This window comes from Dermacentor albipictus, chromosome 6 (assembly GCF_038994185.2).
Source record: "Dermacentor albipictus isolate Rhodes 1998 colony chromosome 6, USDA_Dalb.pri_finalv2, whole genome shotgun sequence".
NCBI lineage: Eukaryota > Metazoa > Arthropoda > Arachnida > Ixodida > Ixodidae > Dermacentor > Dermacentor albipictus.
In genome coordinates, this window is record NC_091826.1 from 78410876 (window position 1) to 78437214 (window position 26339).

Consider the following 26339-nt stretch of genomic DNA (forward strand, 5'->3'; position numbering starts at 1 on the left):
CTGTACAGGCGGAGCTTCGGCAGGGCAGCCTAGCAAGGGCACATAGATTATTACCGGAAACCAGAGATTCTCGGCCAGTACGCCGGGTCTCAGAGGTCACGTGTTGGCCCGACACTGCAAGGGAAAAAACGAAGGCTATGGCTTCACTGAGAGTTAGCCTGCCAAGGCTGGCTCTGCGTGACATAATGCTCTCTTCTAATTTATTTTCCTCATTCACGAAGTGCAGTGTACGTGGCGCGTGTCTGACCCGTCCCCAGTTTTCTGATCATCTTATTTCTCTTCTTAGGTGCGCCAAAGCTAAGTCTGTGCTTGCAAGCTAAGCGTACGTAATTATTCTTATCACAAATAAGTCTCTGCGTGTGATATTTTTTTGCCGCACTGTGGTTGCTCTTGTTCAGTCAACCGCAAGGAGCGCGATCTGCACGTTTTGCAGGCAGCAGATCGGGGTGTTGCTGTCGGGTGTTGCTGCTGCCGCGAGCAACACGCGTTCTACAGAGCCCCATTGTTCGCTAATGGACAGGTGTGCAAAGAAACTGTCCCTGCTTGTAGCCATGCGGAAAGCCTCCTCTTGCGAATAAAAAGTTTACTCATTTCTGACTGCGTCCCTTCATTTACGAAAGTTTACTTAAGAGGCGACACCATCTCGCCATGAGCTGTTAAAAAGGCTGAGGAGTTGTCTTCGTGCTTCTTGACCTAGGTGGCGCAAAGCACTATATGTTATCCCATCGGGCCCTGGTGAAGATGAACTCATTTTTGAACTGAAGATGAAGGTGAATGAAGAAGGTGAATGAATGAATGAAGGTGAATGAAGATGAAGATGAAGGTGAAGATGAATGGTGAAGATGAACTCATCATTTGAAAATGAAAGACAAGATCTCTGCACAGCTCTCAACCAGTTAGACAGAAAACCGTTCACCTTGAACAAGATCTTGGGACCATGGCCTCGTATATCGCAGCTACAGAAGGCCACAAAAGCGCTGCTGCGATATTTGAAAGATACAGGACTGAGTCAGCGTCTGTAATCCGGACTGAGTGACTGAACGATATCCCCGGTGGACTTTCTCTTCTTTCTTTAATCTTTCCGTCCTCGTTTCCCTTTCCCCAGTGTAGGGTAGCCAACCGGGCTCAGTCCTGGTTAACCTCCCTACCTTTCATTTATCATTTTCTCTCTCTCTACTTAAGAGGCGATTAAAGCACAATTCGCAAAGTAAAAATTGCGGTAGAACCCATCTCGCGATGACTGTCGACGGTAGTGCGTTAGCATTGAATCAATATAGCGACACTATGTGCTGCCACTGTCAAAATGAGTAACATACAAAACATGTGCTGCAGCTGGACTGCCGTATCGCGCTTCCATGAGAGCACTCGGCGCAATCTAGCGGCGTCTGCGCCGCGAAGGCTGTGCATGGCCTCCGAAATGCATGATTTGCCGGCGCGTGCGAACGCTGGAAAACGCGCCATGCGGCAACCGAGCTCCTCTCGCGCTCCTTTCTGCACACGCTGCGCCATCTAGTTGCACTGCCGACAACTCCGCGCCTGGCCTCCGAGACGAGAAGTGTGGCTCGTCGATGCCTGCAAATGCTGACAATTGCTGCCTCGCTTGCTGCACACTCAATGGCATATATATTCAATGGCCTAAATTTGCGAGAGGTTCAAAGACAGCAACCCGACGCATTAGCACGCTGCGCCACGAATGCACTGTGTATGTTCAGCTTTTTAAGGAACGCATTTCACGCTAGCGCTTTAGCAAGCTGCGTCATGAATGCACTGGGTATGTGCAGCTCTTCAGTGAACCTCTCGCCAAATTTGGCTCCCTCGAGTATGTTCCGCAGAGTGTGCGGCCAAGCGAGGGAACAATTCTGGGCGTTCGCTGGCACCGGCGTGCCACGTTTCTGGTCTTGGAGGCCACGCGCGGACTTCTCAGCGGCACCAATAGATGGCGCAGCGTGTCCTGTAAGAAGCGCGAGAGGAGCCGCGTTGGCGCGTGACGCATTTCTCAGCATTCGCACGCGCCGGTGAGCCATGCATTTCGGACGCCACCGCAGGCTTCGCGGCCGCGGCTCCAGATGGCGCCAAGTTTTCTTTAGAAAAAAAAGCGCGAAAGAAAAGCATATCTATTTAGCTGCATGTTGAATAACCATGCCCGCAGGTGGTCAAAATTAATTCGGAGTCCACCACTACGGCGTCTCTGTAGTCCCAGGATTTGATTTGGGACGTTGCACTCGATCAGTTAATCAAAAAAATAATTTCTGCGAGCTAGAGGGCGGAGCCGCGCGTTCTTTCGTCTTTTCGTTTCTTTGAGTGTTTCGATCGTGAGCATTACTAACGATCACATTGCCCGTTCATTTTTTTCTAAAAACTCTTTCTTTGACGCTTCTTGATGGCTTCCCGAGGTATCTGGTACCTTGGTTGCGAAGCTGTCATGTAGAAGCCCAAAGGTTCAAAACATGCCGATTCATTCGCGGTTCATGCGACTTATCGCCATCTGTGTGACGAGGGAACACTCTTGGGGGAACAAAAAAGAAAGGCGCCGTCATATCGGCTAAGAAAGGAGGACGTGACGTCATTCTTGTTGTCAAAGGCGCGAAATTCGTTTTTGGTGCCCTGCCTTTAGAGAAGCATCTTCACTCCCGAGGCTACATGCTGCTACTGAGCGAAATCAAACTTCTACGGCAAGGGACACTTCGACTGTTCCTGATAAACTGACGGACCAAGATCAACAAATTGTTGGCATGATCAGCTCTCTGGTGATTGCCATTCGTGTTCTTCTGGACAAGATACAGACACCAACAGCTCGAAGTGCGTTGCAAGTGCTGCATGCCATCAATCCGGTGCTAGCGAGCCTTCAGAAGTCCAGTGCTTGAGAACTTCTACAGCAGAACCATGGCTCATCGACAGCAACAGCGATCGTTCCGGGATGATGTCAGAAGTGCCTCCATATTCCAATGGAATGCGAGAGGCCTAAGGTCACGTATTTCGGATTTTCGACAGTTCGTGTTTGACTACCACTTTCCTATACTGGTGATCTGTGAACCGAACTTATCAGCTTCCATAAGACTATCAGGGTATGAACCTTTTGTTTCAACAACGTGTGTCCGTAGTAGTAAGGTTCTGGTTTACATTCGCAAGGACCTAACGCATTTTTCGCAACCCGTAGCGCCACATGACAGTAACCAATACGTCTGTGTTAGTGTGAAAAAGAAGAGACTGTCTTTTACTATTATTGGCGTCTACCTATCCCCAACAAGTCAGTTTGACAGCAAAAGACTAGAAGATATTATGGCTACTACTCCCGGTCCTTGGATAATAACTGGGGACTTCAACGCTCACCACCATATATGGGGAAGCTCCAGGATAAATTCGAGGGGCAGGTCACTAATATCCTTTGCATCAGGCCACAACCTGTGTCTTCTAAATGACGGAAGTCCGACATTTCTGCGGGGAACAACGTATAGTAGCTGCCTTGACTTGACTTTGGTGTCACGTTGCCTGACTTCGAGCGTGCAGTGGTTCACTGATATTGAAGCCCATGGAAGTGATCACATTCCGACCTATGTGAGAATCAATGGTCTAGACGCCGCATTACCGGATGTATCTCGCCAAATCGATTGGTCAATCTTTCAAGATCGAGTAGAAGACATTTGCAAGAAACATATCGCACGCAGCTTAGAAGATATAATTGCAGACGCAATGCAAGATTGCACGCGTTGCTTCACACATTCGAAAAAGCGTACAGAGAATGACATTGAATTGGAAAGGCTTCGTACAATACGTCGCCGTGCTGAAAGGAGATACAGGCGCACAAAGTCAATTCTTGACCTCAGAGAAGCTCGGCGAATGCAAAAGAAGATAAGACGCCGAATGGATACGCTAGCGGATCAAAGATGGAAATGCTTTTGCGAGTCACTAGACCTCCGCAAGCCATTGTCCCGTGTGTGGCGTACCTTACGGGGTCTTTGCTCAAGACCCCAGCAACGACACCCTTTTAACGCCCTTGCTCTCTATCAAAACCGCCGTGAGATAGACGTCGCAGAGGAATTTTGCGCGCAAATCACCGGCGGCACAGTTTTAGTCCCTGCGATGGCTTTAAGCGACATCCCCGGTCCACGAGATACCAGTATGGAGGCTCCCTTCTCTATGGAAGAGTTAGAAGCTGCTATGGCGCTCTGTAGGTGTTCGTCTTCACCAGGGCCCGATGGCATAACATATACTGCTTTGCGTCACCTAGGCCGAGAAGCACGAAGAGAACTCCTCTGCCTTTTTAATAGTTCATGGCAAGATGGTGTCGTCCCACAGGAGTGGAAACGCAGCCGCCTGGTACCGCTACTAAAAGCAGGAAAGTCGCCCCTCGAACTGGCATCGTATCGGCCTATAGCACTTGCTAGCTGCGTCGGGAAACTCATGGAACGCATGATCCTCATGCGTCTCGAATGGTACCTAGAACACCACAAGATTTACCCTGATTCTATGGCGGGATTTCGACGAGGCCGTTCATCGATTGACAGTGTCATCGATTTAGTGTCATCTGTAGAACAGCAAAAATCATGGAAACGATTATCAGTAGCGCTCTTTCTGGACGTGAAAGGCGCTTACGACAACGTTTCCCATCAACCCATTCTAGACGCTCTTTTGACGATTGAACTAGGAGGGCGAGTATATCGATGGATCAGAAACTACTTGACACAAAGGTCCTTGTTCGTACGTACGGAAGATGGTCCAACTACCGACCACTACATATGCCGAGGAGTTCCCCAAGGTAGGGTTCTAAGCCCTATTCTTTTCAACCTCGCGCTTCTCGGGCTGGCCGAATCCCTACCGGAAACAGTGAGCGTCTCAATCTACGCCGACGACATCTGCATCTGGTCATCAGCGGTCACTCGTCTGCAGGTTCGCGCAAGGCTGCAGAAAGCAGCAACACAGGCATCTCACTATCTTCACACACAAGGCCTTACCATCTCAACAGAAAAATGTGCGTTAGTCGCTTTTACACGAAAACCAATGTCTCGTTATCCAGTATGCATTAATGGCCAGCCTATCTCCTACCAGAGAAATCATCGGTTTTTGGCTGTCATTGTGGACCGGGACCTCTCTTGGAGCCCTCACGTTGCCCATTTGAAGAAGAAGCTCACATCTATTGTTCATGTCTTCAAGTTTATCGCCAGGAAAACATGGGGATCGTCAGTGGGCTCCATGCTACAGTTATATCGAGCACTTTTTATCGGATTGCTACGTTACAGTTCTCCCGTGCTTGCTAAAACATGCAAGTCAAATCTTCGAGAACTACAGAGCGTGCAAGCCCAGGCACTACGTGTTTGCCTAGGACTTCCGCGGAGCGCCTCAACAGCAGGAACCATTATATTGGCTCGAGACCATCCGATCACGACTTACATTAGCATCGACACGCTTAGGGCCCATGTTCGTCATGTTTCACGCATACAATCAAGCTCTCTTGGCTGCCTGCCAGAACGACGACCGCAGGCGTCCTTCTCCAACGAGGTCAGCATCCATCATGCCTGTCTACCATCGGGCTTCACACCCTCAGCACGTTCAACCTCAGCTTTGTGGTGTTTAGAACAACCTCAAGTGCGTCTCACGGTACCAGGAATAAGAAAGAAGACCGACCTGCCTACCTTGGCCCTGAAGCAAGCAGCTCTGGATTGTTTGAACACTTTCTATTTTGACCGAGTCCACATATATACGGATGGCTCTTCCACTCAGACCAGCTCCACCGGCGCAGTGGTTATACCATCACGATCAATTAGCATCCAATACAAGATTTCTCACATGACAACATCGACCGGATCGGAGCTTGTTGCCCTCCGAGGTGCCGTTGATTACATTAACAACCAACCCGCTAATCGGTGGGCAATATTCTGCGATTCGAAGGCGGCCTTACAATGTCTTCTGTCATCTCTTCGTCGCGGGTCGTGTGAACAACTAGTGTCGGAGATACGAGAAATGCACCATTGTATGATAGCGAAAGGACACGACGTCGTGTTTCAGTGGCTGCCCGGCCATTGTGGTATCTCCGGCAACGACCTCGCTGACGAAGCTGCTAGGAAAGCCCACGAAGGAGCAACCCTTGTTTCTGTACCTTTATCGCGGACCGACGCAGCCCAACACCTAAGCAAGGTAGCACACCGTATGACATTAGAGAAGTGGCATACACCTGAATTCACCCAAGAACGATTGCATTCCCTCGACCCCTCTATGCAACTGCGGCTGTTACCAGGACTTCAGCGAAATGAGGCAACAATGCTGTGCCGCTTACGCTTGGGCGTCGCATTCACCAATGCGTATACGTTTTTGATTGGAATGACTGATAGCGCCGACTGTAATGCCTGCGGTGCCGAGGAAACTATAGAACATCTACTGTGCTACTGCCCATCTTTTCAAAACGAAAGACATGACCTCTGCACAGCTCTCAATCAGCTAGACAGCACACCGTTCACCTTGAAGAAGATCTTGGGACCATGGCCTCGCATATCGCAGCTGCGAAAGGCCACAAAAGCTCTGCTGCGATATTTGATGGCTACTGGACTGAGTCAGCGTCTGTGACCCGGACTGAGTGACCGAACGATATCCCCAGTGGACTTTCTCTTCTTCTTTTAATCTTTCAGTCCCCTTTTCCCTTTCCCCAGTGTAGGGTAGCCAACCGGGCTCAGTCCTGGTTAACCTCCCTACCTTTCCTTTATCATTTGCTCTCTCTCTCTTCATGGGCGTTTCGAGCATTTAGCGCCGAAAGCTATGCAGTGAAAGGCCAGCGGTACGGGCGTCGGAATCGCACCCACGCGCAAATAATTGTTTTTTTTGCGGGCCGAAGAAAGCTCCGGGCGTTGAGTTCCGGTCGCGTCGTTGGACGCCATGCCCGTCCACCTGCGCAGCTGCATGAGGGCATCTAAGCGAACTATTAAGTGGCGGTCGTAACTCGCTACTTTTGATTGAACACCGTGACCCACAATGAAGCACACCTAGTGTATAAGCACAACGCCACCCGAATTCAGGCGAACGTTGACAAGCAAACAACACAGCGTGTGAGGGGGGCCGTATAGTATTGGAGTTGAACTTTACGAGCGCGCCTTTCTGTATACGAGTGTACACAACAAGAGCTGCATTGTACTGCTAGTGATAGAGGCGTGATAGTCCCCTTTCTTTTGCGGGTGCAGAAAAAGTGGTATGATGGTTAACGATAAAGGGAAGGAGAGTTGTATTTCCTTTTCCTTGCAACATGTATATAAACCTGATTATCAATTTTGTTTTCGTTGAATCGAACCAAGCTGTGTCTTGTTTTCTAATTAAATAACGTCTTTTTTTTCTTTGCCAATGTTCGTTATCGCCTCACATAGTGGCGCTTCGATCGCAGCTCCCTTAGCTGCCCCTGCAGATGTCAGTGACGATTGCTTCTGAACCGCTTTTCGCCCGAGGATTGGATAAACTTTATTAAAGGTCCCGCAGAGCGCGCGTCAGCGCTTCGCTGCTCATCCGGAGATCGACCTTGGGCTTCTGCGACAGGAGGGCAGACAGCTCGCGGGACTCCGGTCGCGAAGCGCTTCGCTCGCTGCCGCCTCCGCTGCCGATAAGAGCTGCACCGACCTGGCATCCGGATTCGGTGACGTGACGCTTCCTCTCCTCACGACGTTGCAATCTTTGTCAGGAAGTGGCTCATGCAGATGCTGGGCTGTCCGCAACAGACGGGAGCCCTCCACGCGGTGACTCGTATGTCGATCGACTTTTCCGACGCCTCTTATGCTATCTTCGGCTGGTCGTTTCTGGGCGTTCTGGAGCGCTCTCGCGAGCGGCGTTGTCTTTGGCTGGTTGAAAGAGGGTGCGCGCCCTGCGTTCGGCTGGTTCTTCTCGATTGCTCTCCTCCACCTTGGAGCGCTCTGAGGCGCTCCGAGCGCTGTGGTCGGAGCAGTCATCGAGAGTGAAACGTCATCGCAGCGCCGCGTCGCTGCTGTTGGCGACGGCCCACCGTAACCTTTGCAACCTAGGCCACTGCATGCTGGCGTCTCGACGAACGCTCGTCCCGCCGGCACGTCCGCCGGTTTTTCCGGCAGCACCGGTAACTTTAATAATAATAATATTTGGGGTTTTACGTGCCAAAACCACTTTCTGATTATGAGGCACGCCGTAGTGGAGGACTCCGGAAATTTTGACCACCTGGGGTTCTTTAACGTGCACCTAAATCTAAGTACACGGGTGTTTTCGCATTTCGCCCCCATCGAAATGCGGCCGCCGCGGCCGGGATTCGATCCCGCGACCTCGTGCTCAGCAGCCCAACACCATAGCCACTTAGCAACCACGGCGGGTAGCCCCGGTAACTTTGGATAGGCGAATCATAGGACGTAGGCAGTAGTCATGTGGTTTCGCATCGGCAATTTCCTCCTCCGAGAGCGAGTCGCACGTTCGGTTTGCGCGTTTGACCTCTACCTTTGAGCTCGGGAAACGCCCGATCTACCCGACTCTGCTTCGGGGAATACAGGCGACGAGTCGAAGATACCATTAGATAGCAGGCCTGCGCAGCCTGCTTCATGACGTCATGCTACTTGCGCCGAAATTTCCGTTGCCAAGCCCGGCTCGACGAAAGCGGTGACGTCAGAATTACCGTGGCTTACTCGGGGCGTCCCCATTCGATTCTATGGCAGTCGGGTGACAGGTAGCATGACGTCACGAATCGAAGTACACCGGCCTTGCGTTTGTCTGCTGGGAGGCGCCACCGGTCACGACTCGCGAGGAAGCAAAAGCTGCTGCACGCTTGGCGAGATATCCATTCCGCACTTTTAAAAAACAACAGGTGAACGGCGCTGAAGAGACAAGTAACCGGTGCGGCGGTGCTGGAAGCTAACGGCGGAAGGAGATGACAACACGCAAGGTATCCTGGGTGACTCGGTGATAGAACTTCCGCTTCCGCCTTGCTCCGGCGGCGCAGGTTGTGTTCCACTCGCGGATCTGGAAGCGTTGATCTGCGCCAGAGTAGAGTGCTCGCTCGCGGAGTGCGTCGGCTGCTCCGACTCCGCCATTGGAATTCAACATAAGAGGCGCTGACTTTTCCCGCTCGCCGCACCTGTCGGCGGTTATCAGCGCTTCCCCGAGTAGTCTCAAAACAGAAAAAATAAGTTAAGCAGATCCAATTGCGCACATGTTAAATATAAAAAGTTCTGGGGTGTCACGTGCCGAAACCCCGATCTGATTATGAGGCACGCCGTGGTGGGGGACTGAAGATTAATTTCGACCACCTGGGGTTCTTTAATGTGCCACCAATGCAAAATACACGGGCGTTTTTGCATTTCGCCCCTATCGAAATGCGGCCGCCGTAGCCGCGATATAATTCCTCGCCCTCGCGCTGTGTACACTCTTAGGCAAAGTTACACCCTTTGGCTTGCCCCTTCTGCCACACAACGATAATCGTTATCTGCCTAGATGCGTTTCCTTTCTTTATCGCTGGGAGCGCGGAACTTTCCACTAACGAACGGCACGCGCGTTATCAGAAGGGGCACTCCAAAGGGTGTAAACTGTTCTATGCTGATAACGCGCGTGCCGTTCGTTACTGGAAAATACCGGGCTCGCAGCGATAAAGAAAGGACACGCATCAAGGCAGATAACGATTATCGTTGTGTGGCAGAAGGGGCAAGCCAAAGGGTGTAACTTTGCCTAAGAGTGTAGCGCAATGCCAAAGCCATCATGCGCCACATAGTTTCTTACAATAACTACTAGGGTGAAGTCTGGCGCTGCGATCGCTCAGCCACCGTGGAGATGCTTGGTAGAACATGAATTTGTCTGATTTTCGTGCTTGGGGTTTCAGACGTTCTTGTGGCTTCGTTTCTTGCGCTTTACCTGGGCCTACAAATTGGCCTGGATTTCAAAGCAAGTTATACTTTCTTTTTTATTGCAGGGGGTAATAAGACTGTGCAAGCACGCATAATCGCTGCTAATTGCAGTGGTTCCGCTTGTCCACGCCTCCGTGGCGCAATGGTTTCAATATAGTGCTTCTGTACTAGAGATCCTGGGGTAGCATCCTGCCGTCGGACTATTTTAATAATATTTATTGGATTATTTATAACGCAGTACTTTCTCAAAAATGATGACTTTGCAAAGTGACGAAACCATTTAAAGCCTGAAGGACAGTGTTTTAGGCAAATCCATGTACTACCCATCATTTTGATGGTGGCTGAACTCCACACCATGCAGCTACCGTAGATACTAGCGCCACAGTTCCTTCTAGTAATCGTATGAAACTCCTTGATGCACCGTACTGCGCCATCATGGCAGGTCTAAAACAACCTGTCGTTTTCGTAAACAGCGTGACATCAGGAACCATGCTCAAATTGAGGTGCGCAACGAGCTGGGCAAAATTTTTCACTCGCGTTATGGCTATCACGGCAATCTGCTTCGTTGTATTTGTCCGAGTACGTGAGTTCGCCAATTTGCTGCCAGAAGCTGCCCATAGGCGGCACTTGGTGAGAAGCTCTTCGTCTTCAGAGAGCAGTATACTAATCATTTCATCATAGCTAGACGGCTGGAAAAAACGACCCGAAACTATGCCGAACGTTCGATTAGGCGACATGCTCTATGTTTACATCGTGCACACGCCTGGGCTATGTACTCGCCGTGGTGGCTGAGTGGTTATCTGGCGTTGCCCTGCTAAACACGAGAAAAATAATTTAAAATTAGTTTTTAAATATAGGTAGTACTGACCAATAAGTTAAAGGAAGCAAGGAGTTAATATTATGCATGCATTGCGAACCATGCATACACCTCTCGTGGGTACCTGCCACAAGATGAAGGTGAAAACAACAGCAGCAATAGGGACCGGTGCTCTGCCTGTGTTGTCTCTTTCGCACAATGGCGCAATCTACGAAAGCGCCGCCTAAGGCATCCCAGCCCCAAGGACAGTCCTCGTGGAACCACGCCATCCTGGGTGTCTCCTGTGGTCAGGGAAGGCCGTCCCTTGCCATGCATACGACGTCATCGACTTCTCAGCCACCAAGGGATGCCGTCCGCGCGCTTCTGGTCACGCTTCCGGCTGCAGTGAGCTCCGCGGCCACCACTGCATGCCCCTAGCTCAATGGATGCCCTTCACGCTCCCTTAGCCATGGGTCTGACTGGAGTGAGCACTGTGGCCACTGTGGCGTCGACATGGAACACACTATCGCTTCCAGAGACTATGTCCACTTTCCATTCCCGGCAGTCGACAAAGCGGCTCCCAAATTTAGCACCGGGGCACATGGAGGCGCTGGCTTCTTTAATACTTAAGGCGCCAGCGCTCCAGGGACCCGATATGTCCATAGATCTTAGCAGGCAGGTGCGTCCTTGCCCGCTAGATGCTAGTATTTAGGCGCAGTCTTTGGCCGAATGCGTGGCTGTTCGCCACGCACTGAGTGAGGCCTCGCTGAAGGAAACGAAGGCAGTAACGCGGCTGAGGGCGTCATCATCGAAGGCCTGGCCGTACGCGAAAGACGCGCAAAACACGCAACAGGTCTCAAGACGCTCAAGAGACTACCGCAAGAGGCCGCAAGAAACGCGCAAGGAATCAGGTGCGCAAGTCGCCATCAGCTTCAGAGCGGGCGGCCGTTGTCCCACCTTCGGACATGGACGACTCGGCAGCAGCCGGTATTTCGTCGGCTTCAGCGCATTCTAGCACATCGGCGAGACTTGATCATTCAGCGGCAACACCGAAAAGATGCACTCGACAGCTGAGCAGAGCAGCTGTTCATTGTATGAAATCTTGAGCCGTACGTGCCTATCTCATCATCATCATCAGCCTGGCTACGCCCACTGCAGGGCAAAGGCCTCTCCCATACTTCTCCAACTACCCCGGTCATGTACTAATTGTTGGCCATGTTGTCCCTGCAAAATTCTTAATCTCATCCGCCCACCTAACTTTCTGCCGCCCCCTGCTGCGCTGCCCTTCCCTTGGAATCCAGTAACCCTTAATGACCATCGGTAATCTTCCCTCCTCATTACATGTCCTGCCCATGCCCATTTCTTTTTCTTGATTTCCACTAAGATGTCATTACCTCGCGTTTGTTCCCTCACCCAATCTGCTCTCTTCTTATCCCTTAACGTTACACCCATCATTCTTCTTTCCATAGCTCGTTGCGTCATCCTCAATTCAAGTAGAACCCTTTTCGTAAGCCTCCAGGTTTCTGCCCCATGCGTGAGTACTGGTACGTGGTGAGTATGTGCATATCTGCGACCGGATAACTGTTGGCGAGAACCGCGACCAGCGCGCAACAGCCGGTGCCGCCCGCAAGAGACGCTGGTTGCATGCTGGGCGGTTCGCCAACGACGACTCCGTTCCCTGGACACGTTGCCTCCATGTTAAGTTGCGTGGCTGCAAGGCGTGCCGGAAGTTTCCAGCGTAACCGAGAGTGAAGACGAAGTGTATACTTGACCTCGGGCTCGCAAGGCGTGCGATGGAAGGGAATACGAGGAAGCGGAACTGGAAAAGAGCAGCTAAAAGGGGACCGGCGCTCTGCCTGTATGTAAAGAGCAAGGCGCAATAGACCAGTACAGAAGAAGAACAGAAACGACAGGACCGGCGCTTCTTCTGTCCTGGTCTATTGCGCCTTGCTCTTTACATTCAAGCATGAACCGACTAGCCCAAGCAAGAGTTTTGCTCTGCGTGTCTTGCCTCTTCCTTACAGTGGCAACATTGTGGATCCGAGGGACGATGTAGTGATAGTAGAGGGCTCAATTCTGACCGCCAGCGTCATTCAACGCAGACGCTGCATTTGTAAGTCTCGTCCCCATCGAAACGCTGCCGCCGTGGCGGGGCATCGAACCGGCGACTTCGTTCTCAGCACTGGAACGCCCTATAACCCGCCCGCCTCCGCAGAGCGTCAATGAAATTTTGTCATCGTGAATTCATATTCAGGTAGTGGCGGAAACGTGACACGGATCGCGGCGATCTGAGCAAGGAGGTCTATGTTTTTTTAAACCTCTGGTTCTGAGTTGCATTCAGTTGTCGTCATTCGTCCATTCGTTGCGTTGGTTCGATTTGCTCCTGGCGACATCATCGGTGTTTTGCGACACTTTTATACTTATAAGGTTGCTGTTCCTAATGTTGCTGAAGCTCGCGGTACGAAAAAACAACAACTGCAGTCGCAATAATAAATAAGAAATAAAAAATAAACAAAAGAAAAGAAGAAAAGAACGCCGAAGGTAGACCCGTTCGAGGTTCTCGTGCCTTACCTTAATGCGCATATGCACTGCCTCAGCAGTGAGTCGATCAATACGCTCTTCGAGGGATTAATGATCGGCAGCGGATCGAAAGAACTCGGGTGCAGTTGGGTTATGTGCGACGGATGCGAATTCGCCGCGCTAAGAGCTGCTCTTAGGCAGAGACGTCGCCAGTTCCACGCAATCGCGAATCGACCGCGTCTGGCGTTCCGTGCGCACCACGAAGGAAGCACCGCCAGCTATACCGGTCCCGACAGTATAAGAGCCCGCCCCCTTGGACGTACACTTAAATACGTTGCCCGTCATTCAACTCGCGAAACCGATGCGCATGCACAGCGTGTTTCTTTTCCTTCTTCTTCTCTTAATATTGACCCTTTAACTCACAAGCCTGCGCTGTATCGATACTCGATAGCTCCCAGTACGTGCCGATATTGTCCAAGGACGAATACCCACACCCCTTCACGACGCACTTCGATTTGCTCAGCGGTGACGAGACGCGCACGTCAGGTCGATCCATCGTTAAGTACCGGTGTTGCGCACTGATGAATGTCATTCCGCAGTGTACATTTGTTTTGCTGTCACGAGCGCACAGAATGTCATTACTATACTGCACACATGCACGCATACCTTCGCCGGCGATATATATACACTTAACTCGGTCCGTAGAGGTTTTTGTCGTTGATGCGGAGAGTTTTCTCACGACGGATACATGGCGGGTTGTCGTGAAACACCGCACAACACGTCAAACCTGGTGCCGCCCTGAGGCTTAGAGATTCGTCAAGCTTTTCCTTCGTATAAGGGCTTCTTTGTCATTAGTCGTCCGTTTTCACTAGTAATATGTCGAGCACCAGGGTGAACAGTTCTGGCGTACGAGGTTTTTGTGAATACACGGCCCCGAACCCTATAACGAAACTGTTTAAGTAGAGAAAGGTCTGTATAGTGACTATGTCCTGACTTAGTGCGCACGTTTCGCTGTATCTTTCCCTAAGCATTATGAGCAAGTTATGATCCAGAAAACGAGTTTCATTTATCTGTGGAATCGTTCTGATGCGTTCATGAGTTCATGAATGTCAATGAGCGTTTCAGTCCCTCCAATGCGCGAGCTCCCGCGATCGAAAAAATTAATTAAATTATGGGGCTTTACGTGCCGAAACCGCTTTCTGATTATGAGGCACGCCGTAGTGGAGGACTCCGGAAATTTTGATCACCTGCGGTTCTTTAACGTGCACCTCAATCTAAGTACACGGAGGTTTTCGCATTTCGCCCCCATATAAATGCGGCCGCCGTGGCCGGGATTCGATCCCGCGACCTCGTGCTCAGCAGCCCAACGCCATAGCCAATGAGCAACCACGGCGGGTCCCCCACGATCGAAGGAGAGCTCAAAGGCTCAGAATCGTCCGTGCGCTCCGTGTCGGCGCTTTTTTAAGCGTTTTTCAAGAGCACCGTGGATAGGGCTTGTTGGCACGGATTAACAACAGGTCCAATACGACGCGAAATAAACGAACACGCAGACACGTAGAATTTAATACACCAGAAGCACCTGCGTTGCTTATAGTATGCATTCTGTTCATTTTGAAGAAGGCGCGCAGAACGAGGGAGATGTGCCTATGCGTTCGCGCTTGTTTTCACGCCATCGCATCTATTAAAATGGCGGCAGCTTTGACGCGTCCCTGAGCTCGTACAATATTAGTGGGCGTTTCCTTCGTTTCAAGGCACGTGGTGCCACGTGAGAAGAGGAGCTTGACAGTGAAAACATTTACTGCCAAGCAAATGCATAGGGAGGGTCAAAAAACCCCCTCACGTGGCACGAGGCAACCCTTGGGGGCCGCCCTTATGCTTGTGCTGGGGAGGTGTTCTGCAAGGGTCCACCTAGCGGACATGGCCATTCCGTCCGCTCTTGAAGTTCTGATTGGCTGGGCTGCGCTGCGCGTCCGCAGCCGCCAGGCGTCACAGCCAATCAGCGCTTCAGCAGCAGACGAAATGGACGTGTCCACTAGGTGGACCCTTGCAGAACACCTCCCCTGGTGTTCAATGCAGCCGTCGTTCAACGTGTGCGATTATCCTTCATTGCCTCCACTGTACTCGAACGTGTGCACCGTGACCGAATTAGAGTCTCGTAATCAAAGTTAGTTTTCGCGTAAATAAATACACGTATACGACATTCCTTTAGAAGCAGGTCCCGTAGCGCCCTCTTCTGAAAGGGCGCTACTTTCCATTATAGACTAAGCGGGAAATGGATACATAAAACACATGACGACGACGCGGACAAAAAAATCGCGACAAATGTTTCTCTCTCTCATTCCGTTTGCACAGACAGAGCGTAGGTCAGATGAAATAACGACTCGTTTATTCCGGGTGAAATCCTCAACTTTTCCAGAAGTGGTGACAGACGTAACAGCAACAACGTGTGGCAGTGAATTGCGAATATATACTAAGTCAGTGCGCAAGCAAAGACCCTTTTTAATGACAGTACACAGTCATTAAAAGAAAGGCAACATCAGAACGCATAGTAGTCGCTGAGTGGCGAAATGATGGCGTCAGTGCACTGTGCCCACTGCAATAACAAAAACGCCGTCAACTTGGCTACGCATGACATTTAAGACCACTTGGAACGACAATGACAGCGGTACAATTCCTGAACTCGAGAACCTACAGCGCAAATAATGTCGGTGTGTAATGAAGGTATCGGAGCCTCAGAGAAAACACATACGCGCACACACAAAAAAATAAAAGAAAAGAAAACTGAGTGAAGTGCTAGCGCTGAAAGGCAAAGCAGCTTCCACAGTGTTCGGGAAAATGTCTGAATTATTCGTTGCTCTTGTTGTGCAGTATATGTTGCGGTGTTTGTTGTTGCTGCAGGGACCCGGATAGCCTCCTGCAATGCTGACTGCTTGACTCACGCTAGTTGCTAAGGCAACGCGCAAGAGTTAAGGTGGCTACGCCAAGCAAGAGCAACTGCGAAATGAAGCGTGACCCCGCCGACGAGCTGCAGCCTTCCAGGGCAAGCAGGATGTCTTGACCTTTGCCGAATGCCGCCTTGGCCGCTTTCTGGCTCATCCGGCAATCCGGCGTGAATGACTCGTCGAAACACGTAAGCGTGGCCGACGTGAGCCTGCGAATGCAACAATCATACAAAGAATAAAAGGCCGGAAATATACGATGAAACACGTTCATTGTTACGCTTGATAAAAAAAAAAATGTCTATGCATTTGTTTTTTGATGTATGCGTGAAGAACAGAAACACTCTTCTTTCGTAACCTCTTAACCGGAGTGACGTTTGCAGCAAGGTTGCTGGATTACGGTCAAACATTTTGACACGCTTAAAACAATGCTTTATGCTCTTCGCTTTGGAGTACACTGTAAAATAATTTACACCCTAAAAGTGAAAAAGGGTAAATGTGTCTATAGCTCACACCCTTAGGGTGTTATCTATATAACAGACACCCTATGGGTGCGAGTTTACACATTTACACCGTTTTAAACTTTTTAGGGTGTAAATTATTTTACATTGTACGCGTGGGATACATAAACGCTCTCCTTATGCGCCTATTTTACCTGTATGCATGGAATTTCCTCAATGTTGCTGGAAAGAATATTGGGAAGCGTTCTGACGCAAACAGGTGCAGAGTCAGGCTTGTGCTGCAGGGCTACGCGCCTCATATTGAGGAATACTTGTGGAATACAGAAATCATTTACCTACATGTAACCGTTGTAAAAAAAACGCGGATCTGTTCCATATTATGTGGTCGCGCCCAGCGGAAAATCACACAAATCACGAAATAAGCAATACTGAGCAGTGGGAGGCCGTGTTGCTCAGCTCCGACCTTGACTTGCAGGCCAAGGTCGTCAAGAGAGCTGACGAAGCCGCCCGGGGCCCAGGGGCTCGTGGCTGCCTAACAACGAGGTCACCCGTCAATACCTTGTTTTCAAATAAAGTCTTTGCTCACTCTCTTACGCCGCTGAGTTAAATTGAGTTAAACCCTGAGTTAATTCGTTGCGACCTTGCTCGAGAAAGTACAGCGAAGCATTCTGGGTGCTTGTAGGTACACAGTCACGATAATGATAAAGCTTTAGGCTCTTCTTTTTCAAATACGCGGGAAACACGAGAACACTCACGCAAGACAACTCCTATACATAACAGAATGAAATTTGCCGCAAAGTTCCTGAAAAAGGAAATAGTGTGAAGCATCTCTCTCACAGTGTCACGCTTACAACAGAATGCGGTTACACTCCTCGTTTTGGGGGGGGGGGGAGGGGGGGAGTGCAGGGTGATAATTTTTAAGTTTAACGAAATTTTTAAATATCGCCGGTGACAGTGTAAGCCATTGTCCTTCAGCAGAGTTATCCCAAGGGGCGGTCATTACTAGCAGGAGAAACCAAAGCACACATTCAAGTTTTAACGCAAATTAATCAATTAATTAATTCTTAAATAACTGCTTTACGGCACATATTGCTATTAGCGAATTGTAGCCGGCGAGTCTGAAAGACGTATCCACTTGAAATGGATTTCCAGGGTTACCCAAGTTTCGAGATATTTCCCAATGTGCGGGAGAGGAGGAGGAGGAAAAACTTTATTTGCTCTAATCGGGTAGAAATTAGCGGTGGCAGATGTGGTCGGCCATCTTCACGGTCTTCTTCCCCATCTGCGCAGGGTCGACGCCCCTATTCCAGGGCACCACTGAGAGTGGCTACTCGGAGAGCGTGCCTTACTAGTCCATGCTGGACTTTCGGGTCGCTGCTGGAAAGCACCCTCTCCCACTGCTCCGCACTCGGGTCTTTTATTTGAAGATATTGCTGATTCTGCACGCATTCCCATGTAACGTGATATAAGGTGGGCTTGGCGCCGCACCAGGGGCAAATGTCTCTATACTGGGTGGGAAACATCTTGCTTAGTGTGTTTAGGTTTGGATATGTTCCTGTTTGCAGCCTCCTCCAAGAGGTTGCTTCATGCGGGAGAAGAAACATGGGCGTTCCAGTTACTTTTGTGCCTCAATGAGTAAAACAGCGTTTCGCTAAAAAAAATAGGTGGAACAAAAGTGTATTTTTACGGCGAGTTTGATGGCACATATCTCCAAACTGGCGTCATTTTGTAATAGGATAGGCTTTTGCAAACTCACCGGCTAGAATTCGTAAGTTGCAATATTTACCATAAACTGTTTAATTAACAAGTTAATTAATAAATGTTTAATTTCGTTGAATGAGCGTTTCAATTTCTTGTGCTAGTAATGTCCGCCCCTTCGAATCAACTCAAGGACAAGCATTATGCTTTGTGGAACAGGCGAGGTTTAAAAATTACGTAAAAATTAAAAATGATCTCCCTTTATATATGAAATAGAGAACTGCTACCCTGAAGTGGGCGCTTAACCTGAGTGAGATTTGTTGAGAATTTTCTGGAAAGAGTTATGGTGGAGTATCCTGGAGCTTACAGTTGCACTGTCCCGTTTAAAAGAACGCGTCAGGCCTTGCATTTTCTAATGCGCACGGTGTACAGATACGCTTTTGTTGGGCCACTATTAACCTGAATGGAATTCGTTGAGTGTAAAAGGGAAAGTTCAATTCGGGCGCGTCTTCGGGAGGCAAATTATTTATTTAGATTCTCAGTCAAATTACTGGAAGTGCCGGAAGTAGGAAATAAAAAAAAAAGCCGAGGACGCCTAAGCACTTCTTATGAGTTTTGAATGCGAAAGTATTGACTTCCAATCTAACGTCGCTGAGCTGTCCTTCGAATTTCGCGCCGCGAGTAATATTCTTGAGTTTTGCTGCGGGGGTATGCTATCGATATTTGCGTTTAAACTGATGCGGGTTACTTTTTTGCACAGTTTCTACGTTAGCATAGACCGGAATAATTTGGACGATATTGGTGAGAAACTAAAGACACCTCATGCCATCGAAGCTATAGCTTGCCGGACGAGGGGCCGAGGTAGCAGCAGCGACCACCAAGGCCGGCAGGCGCACGCAGCAACGAAGCCTAATTGGGGTGAGAGAGAGAGAGAGAGACCGTGCGCCTGCTTCCGAGAGCGAGAAGGCGGCACCCGAACGCGCGCGTCACGTGACTGTCTCGCCCTGCGTCGCCGCGTCGCTCTATCTGTTCCGTCGTGACGTGGCGTCATGACGTGGCGTCGCGGCGATGCCCTCTCCCCTTACGCAACACCTGGCGCGCTAGCGGCCAGCCGGTGTTCCGATTCGCCCGTTCTGCTCCGTCCAGGCGCGCTCGTGACGCAGCCAATGGGAATTTAGGCGCCGTTTCGCTGCTACAGACGCCGGCTTTTTCGCTCAACGGGCCATTTGATGCTTCCGCGTCGAAGTAAATAGTGATCCGTACTAAAAGCAGTTAAGGCCGTTCTGCACAGTCCAGCTATTAGACAGTTTTAGTATAGCGTACGCTATTCCATTGCGTACGCTAAAAAATAGCGGGTCGTCACTGCGCATGCGCTCAACGCTAAACGAAATAGCGGCTATAGCGGGCGTACGCAACGCAAACGATTTAGCGTTAGCGTTTTTGCGTTGTTTGCGGAGTTTGCGGGAAACATGGCGGCGGTCCCGGCTGCCCGCTTCGAACTGAATTTGGCGTTGCTTTTGTAAAATGCACTTCGTTCGTAGCAAATGACTGCGTAAACAGCTTTCGCTTAGTCTCAGGCCGCTTCGACGACAGAGTATTATGGATAACTTCGTGGTGTTTTCGAGATCGCTTCCCGTTTCGAACAAGTCGAAGCCTAACGAAAGAAACGTTCGAGATGTCAGCGCCACCTATCGCTACTGGCGCGAAATAGCCACAACGACGGCATATGGCCTCAGAGATCCGAAGATATCGTCGGCCAACTAAAATTGTAGAAAACTCGCGCTGCTTAGCGCACGCTATATTATAGCGTATAGCGTACGCTATAGTTGCGTACGCTTAACTAAAACTGTCTATTAGGGCGTATAGGTGGGATACGTCATCGTCGTCGTGGCCGCATAAGAATGGCGGAGAGGACACACGATTGATTTGAAATAGAACGTACTGGTGTAAGCAGTTGCGAGGCGCAGGTGATGTAACGGGGTGTCGGTGTCAACTGACGTACGGTGCACGCTTAGTTGTTACAGGCGTATTAAAGAGACCGGTGGTCACACCACGAACGAGAGGTGAGTATTCGAGACCTGATTTTGTTTTGTAGGACACTGACTGTTAGAAAACTTACCTACAGCCGAAGTTGGCGGGATCCTTTTTAAGGCCCTCCGGATTAGCTCCGTTCCGTTCCTCGCAGATGCGAGACTTTTCTATGTCTCGGCACTCGGAGGCTGTGCGGAAGTCTGCAGCACGACCACGAGAAAGTAAAATCAATATATATCAAACGGAATTGATCGTTATTGGCTCTGAAAAACTGTTTGTATTAATGCAGACGCATTCCGATTGACGTCACTCGAGTCCGAGGTCACGATTGGCGTAACTGATAGCGCGACAGCTTCAACGATTGGGCATAGAAGTGATGGATAGAAGTAGACGTTGGTTACCAGAAAACAGAAAAGCGTCACGGTCACTCATTTCAAGAGAGGTCATTATAAAGGGATCCGTATTTACACCTACGACCTCTGGATAAAAAAAAAAAAAGATGTGGCTTGTCGTGTCAGGTGACCTGCAAAGGGAGCGAATGTGACAGCCGTAGTTACACTCTCGGCCGCTTGGCTGGGCTGAACGGCGCTAGCTGCCGGGGATGGGACGCGTCGGGCGACGACCTTCAAAGCCCGTTCCTGACGCATTTGCTACGCCAATCCCGGACAGGCAGTCCCCGGCTAGTGGCGCCGCGGTGGATGACACCGTTTTCAATGCACGCTGCAAGCCGCACCCTTTCGGCCGTGTTACACCGATGCATCGAGAGGTCGCAACTGTGCCACTGCCGCCATACGTATACAAAGGATCGGGACGCGCAGCGCATTGTCAAGTGGGATGTGGATGCAGCTTTTGGCTACACCTCCGGCGCTGCGCGAACTCAAGAAAAGCGACATAAACGAATAAGACTTTGCGGAAAGATACTGGATGTACCGGCTGACGTTATCGCAGCCAAGAGCTTGAATAACGTTTAAACATAGGGGCAGTTTAGCCCGGAGACGGGTGCATAGAAAGCGGTTAGCATGGTTTCATCTCGGGACACGGGCCTCCTGAGCAGCTTGAATTGCCAACGGCCCTGCGAGCACCACACCTTGCACGTGAGGAGGCCGAAGAAAGAGAGCGTCGGTTTTAATTGTCAGCGACCAAAGAATGGATTAGCCGACACGTGACTAGCTTGACGTTTACCCTGCGCTCCGCTCAGGCCACGTGTATGCACCACGATGCCGTGTCACACAGCTCAAAGAGAGAGAGAGAGAGAGAGAGAGAGAGAGAGAGAGAGAGAGAGAGAGAGAGAGAAACGCCGAGCGCGCGCGCACGGCGCGTTTATTTGCCACCAGCGAACAAGGAACCCGCGAAAGAAATTTTGCGCCGGATTGCACATTTGTAGGCCTTAGAACTCTTGGTGAATTCACCACTTTTCAGTCCGATAAATGATGCCTATCGATGGCATAGTGAGCAGTAGCGAGCCCTCGCAGACGCGACTATTCCTGTTCGGATGGACACACGTATCCTGACGCCCATCTCTGAACACTGCGCGCGGGAAGCGAAACTTACCCCCGTGTTCATAAATGCATGTTAACTTCAAGCCCATGCTTGACTTGATTTATATGACGCTGGCATAAACTCTGGCTCGCATTCCGTTTCGTTGGGCGCGTTCACGACAGGCGTCATTTAAATTAAGCCGAGCAAAGGCTTCAAGTTAAGATGCATTTATTAACACGGGAGTAACTTAGCTTCGCTTGCGTCGCGCGTGCCAGTCACTTTGGCCCCCATGTCTCTGCACGCGGCACCTAACTGATCGAGTAATGGGCTCGTTTCTGCTACACAACAACAGCGAAGTAACGCGTGCCAGTAGTACCAGAGTTTGGTAGTACGATTGAAAAGATATAAGCGATAATGCTAAACGTGTTTCCGTTGCGTCGGCTTCAGCTGTTTCGACCGTTTACGCATTCCGAGAAGCACTCCGTCAGCTGGGAATTTCCTTAGAGGATATAAACTGTAAAAAAAAAAAATCTGAGAAGCGTTTCAGAAGCGTGTTTGAACTTCGAGAACCCCATGCCTGAGAACGTGCGGTGAATGCGGTACATGCGCGAAACGCGTATGTCCCGCATTAGGCCTAAATAATCAGGCCTAAACCAGACATTGCTAATCCGTTTTTGAAACTGTTGAAATAAAGTTCGGTGCTCGTTTGAGAACGTAGTCCCGTGGCTTTTGAAAATGCACGTGTGCACGCAGTGTAGACCGCTAGTTAAGAGAAACGTTACAGAGGAACCTTGACCGATTGTTGTTGCTAAAACGATGTATCAAGGCACCATAGATCCACATGGGGGCGAGTGTAAATAGGAGCATGCCGTACGAGTGATTCGGACACGGGCACGTGACCTCAAGTGCCCTCGCCTAACACACGCAAAAAACCACACGCCACAAGACTGCGATGATGTACGCTCGCCTCTTGTGTCACATGATAAAACATACAAAAGTAACCAGCGATTCGCTGATTATTGTTATGAACAAGGCCACCGTGGGGGATCCGCAATGTAATTACATGTCACTCGATGATTCACTCCGCGTTTGTGGATACGTATTTCAGTGCCATACTGGCTGCCGTCAAGTTTTGGATTTCAGTCAGTAAACAGTACATCAGTGTTGGCTGTATATATAGTCCAGACTGCAAAAAAAGTGTATATATATATATATATATATATATATATATATATATATATATATATATATATATATATATATATATATATATATATATATATATATATATATAAATTCCTCCAAGATGCACAGCCACGCTTCAGAAATATTTAGGTTTGGTCCAGAGATATCGCGCCTTGCTGTAATTTAATGTCGACTCCAGTACACAGCTTTGCTGACAGCTATTGCGCTGAATGGGACGAGATATAAGGGTTAAAAGAAATTACTTACGTTCAGTTTAATGTTGCGAACATGCATTATATCTTTTTACAATGGTGACAGTGTGAATAGCTCGGTAAGTTGCGGTATGGATCTCACGAACGATCTAAAAAGAGTGTTACCGTACGGAGACCGAGCAGAAATTAAAGCTTTGAGACATATGACTTCCAAGGGCAAAGCTCTGTGCGTGTTAGAAAAGATGACGCGGCATTTCTTACCTTGAAAGGCGTTGCGGTCGCAGATAAGGTCGCGAAGGGCTTCGTATCCGCTCTCCTGGCGACTGAAGTTCGATCTCACTGACTCCGGGCATGAGGCTAACCTCTGGTGGCACGGATACTTAGCCGTCACGTTCCTGAAGGAGAGCGAAGGACAGGGCAAGATCTCAATGAACGGCTGCGGTGTCAGCGGGGCTACAGTTGGCTTTTCCGGTTAAGACATTTCCCAGCGGTTCGGCGTGGCCACAGGCCTGGCGTACGACTCCCCGGCGAAACGCATCGCCGTTCCACTTAGTGTACTTCCGCGTTGCAAAAGGATGCAGCCCAGAAGAAAAAGATTAAGTGGAAGAGCGAAACATATCACGGTACACTTCCAATCCCGGTTTCTCGAAGCTGATGCTGGAACCTTATTTTCCGGCCAAAGGTTATGCTTGCTAATTTTTAAATTACAGCATACCGCCCAGAGCAATTGTTTAGAAAGATAATTATCAAAATGTCGTAGATAATACAGCCGAGCCTCGTTATTTAAAGGAAGCTGCAACCGACACGATAATAACTCCGTTATATACAGCATTCGTTAAAAGTACATATTTATTCTTTACATGCTGGTATTGGCGAGAGACAGTTTAAATTAACTTCGTTATATATGACAATTATTTATGACATCTCGATGAGGGCTATATAGTCGGTTCATATTTATAATTGAGGTTTAAAAGCGCGAAATAAACAAGGACTCGCACCAAACAGCGCGAAAAAAGAAAAAACACCCACCACAGACAAGCGCTTGTCTGTGGCGCGTGTTTCTTCGCGTCCCTTTTTTATCCGCGCTGTTTAATCTCATTTCTGCAGATCATTATTTACGCCAACGAACTATTCCAGGGGGAAATAAATGTCCCGGATGACACACCTATTGACGAAACCTACCCGAAGAAGCAAAGGAAGATTCACTTTAGAAGCGGAGCACAAGTGTATTCGACCGCTCAGCAAAACACCTGGCCACACCTGACCATGCAAGATGTCAGCGCTGTTGCGACTTTTCGTACCCTTAAGAAAAAAAAAACGCCAGTGAACGTTCGTACCTGCAAGCTCTTTCGTAGTTTCCGTTCAAATCTTCCCACAACCTGTTATGGTAATATCTGTAGCACCCAGAGATCAGGTCTGGATAACAATCTTGCGATTTCGGTCCTGCGTTGTGAAAGGCAGATAAAAAAAAAGCGAGTAACATTTTTGAACAAGAAGAATGAAGAAAGAGACTAACGCGGGGTATCCCGAAGTATAACAAAAACATGTGTTGTAAACCTGAGGCTTCCTTGTGAAAACAAACCTATTCGCCGTTGAAAGAGGCTTGCCTCCAGGCCTGCGACTCCAGGCCTACGAGATATACTTTTATCGGTGCGACGTCAGACAATTTTCGACAATTCGTCATATCGCGTGCACTGTAGAAGTTCACGTTGTCGCCAAGACACACATTGTACGAAAGGACGAGAGCAGATGTCGACTAAACAATTATTGCATGTTTGTGCTTTTGAAGATGCCTATATCCATAAACTTAAGGACGCCGTTGTCTTTTCTGCATGTACTTTTATCCTTGCAGTCACATGCGGCAATTATTCTTTCTGCACATTTCTCATAGAAGACAAGCTGCGTGCAAGTAGGTTACAAGCAGTGGCGTAGCCAGAAATTTCGTTCCGGGAGGGCTCAGAATGCAGCTCGGCCACCTCCTAAGAGGAAACATTAGGTCGGATGCTCCTATCTAAATACATGTAGAAGGAAAATTCGTTTTTCTCGGCAACCACTTAACCAAATTTGATGAGGTTTGTTGCATTTAAAAGAAAAACTTAAATTCTAGTGATTGCTTGTTTCTTATTTTCGATCTAGGTCGTCAATATTTTATTAAAAAGTGGCAAACATCGAAAATTTTCAAAAAAACGAAAGAATGACGTTTACAACTCTCTAAATCAGCAATGAAAATTGATATCACAATTCTGTAAATTGCACGTAATAGTACATCTACAGCGGACAAAATTGATGTTACACATGAGTCTAAAAAAATTAAGTATTTTGAAAATAAAGCTTTTGCAGAACCCTTCTACATAACATAACGAATTCAAATAGACATATCGAATTTGTCCGCTTTGAATGGTGTAATGGATGCCATTTACAGAACCACGATATCTGTTCTTGATGAAGAGCTATTAAGTTGTAAACTTCATGCTCCTACTTTTTCTCGGAGTTTCGAATTTTTCAAAATATTTTAAACAAAGTTCAGGCCCTAAATCGAAATTCCGCTTCCAACAGACACTAGAATGTAACTTAATCTCTCAAATGCAACAAATTTCATTAAAAGCGATTGAAGAGTTATTTCAGAAAAGCGTTTCTGCGTTTTACATGTATGTGAATAGGCCGCGTCGGAGTTGGGCCCGAGCTAAAGCTTCCTCTTAAAGAATTTGCCTAGGGTCAAATACATGAATAATAACTGTATTGTGATTACCAAAGATGCTGCAAACGAATTCTTGAATGCTACGCACTGTCAATACAAGCAAAATATGTATTTTTTTCATAGAATATTATACTCATGTGTGCCTATAATTGTGCCCAACATAACTGATGTCAATGCTTCCATGTATTTGTCTATTTAATAAGTAAAGAAAATATCACACGAACTTTAGAACTACATCAGTTCGAAACCAGCAAAGCAGTGCATGCCGCTGATATGAAAAATGTAAAGGCCATGAAATGAACAAGTTGAGGACAAATATGTTAATGAAACTTTGTCATTCAAGATCCTTGTTTACATTCTTGTACATATGCAAGGGCCAGTGAAAAATCTCAATGACGCTGTCATCTGACCCAATGTATTACGCAGAACCAGCTGTCACCGGTCATGTATCGTGAGTAATTGCACCTAAATTATCGTCGCAACAGAGAGCACG

General features: G+C 48.8%; 1 protein-coding gene across 2 annotated transcripts in view; it reads right to left on the reverse strand.

Moving 5' to 3' along the window:
* Positions 1-15507: 15507 nt before the first annotated feature.
* LOC139046927 (uncharacterized) overlaps positions 15508-26339 on the reverse strand; it is a 30408-nt gene continuing 19576 nt past the window's right edge. For both annotated transcript variants that reach the window (XM_070520858.1, XM_070520857.1), the window contains 4 exons: positions 24486-24591; positions 23410-23543; positions 20361-20472; positions 15508-16294 (listed from right to left, as the gene is read on the reverse strand). In XM_070520858.1, the coding sequence (XP_070376959.1) occupies positions 16084-16294; positions 20361-20472; positions 23410-23543; positions 24486-24591 (563 nt within the window). In that variant the 3' untranslated portion in view covers positions 15508-16083. The remainder of the gene's footprint in view (positions 16295-20360; positions 20473-23409; positions 23544-24485; positions 24592-26339) is intronic.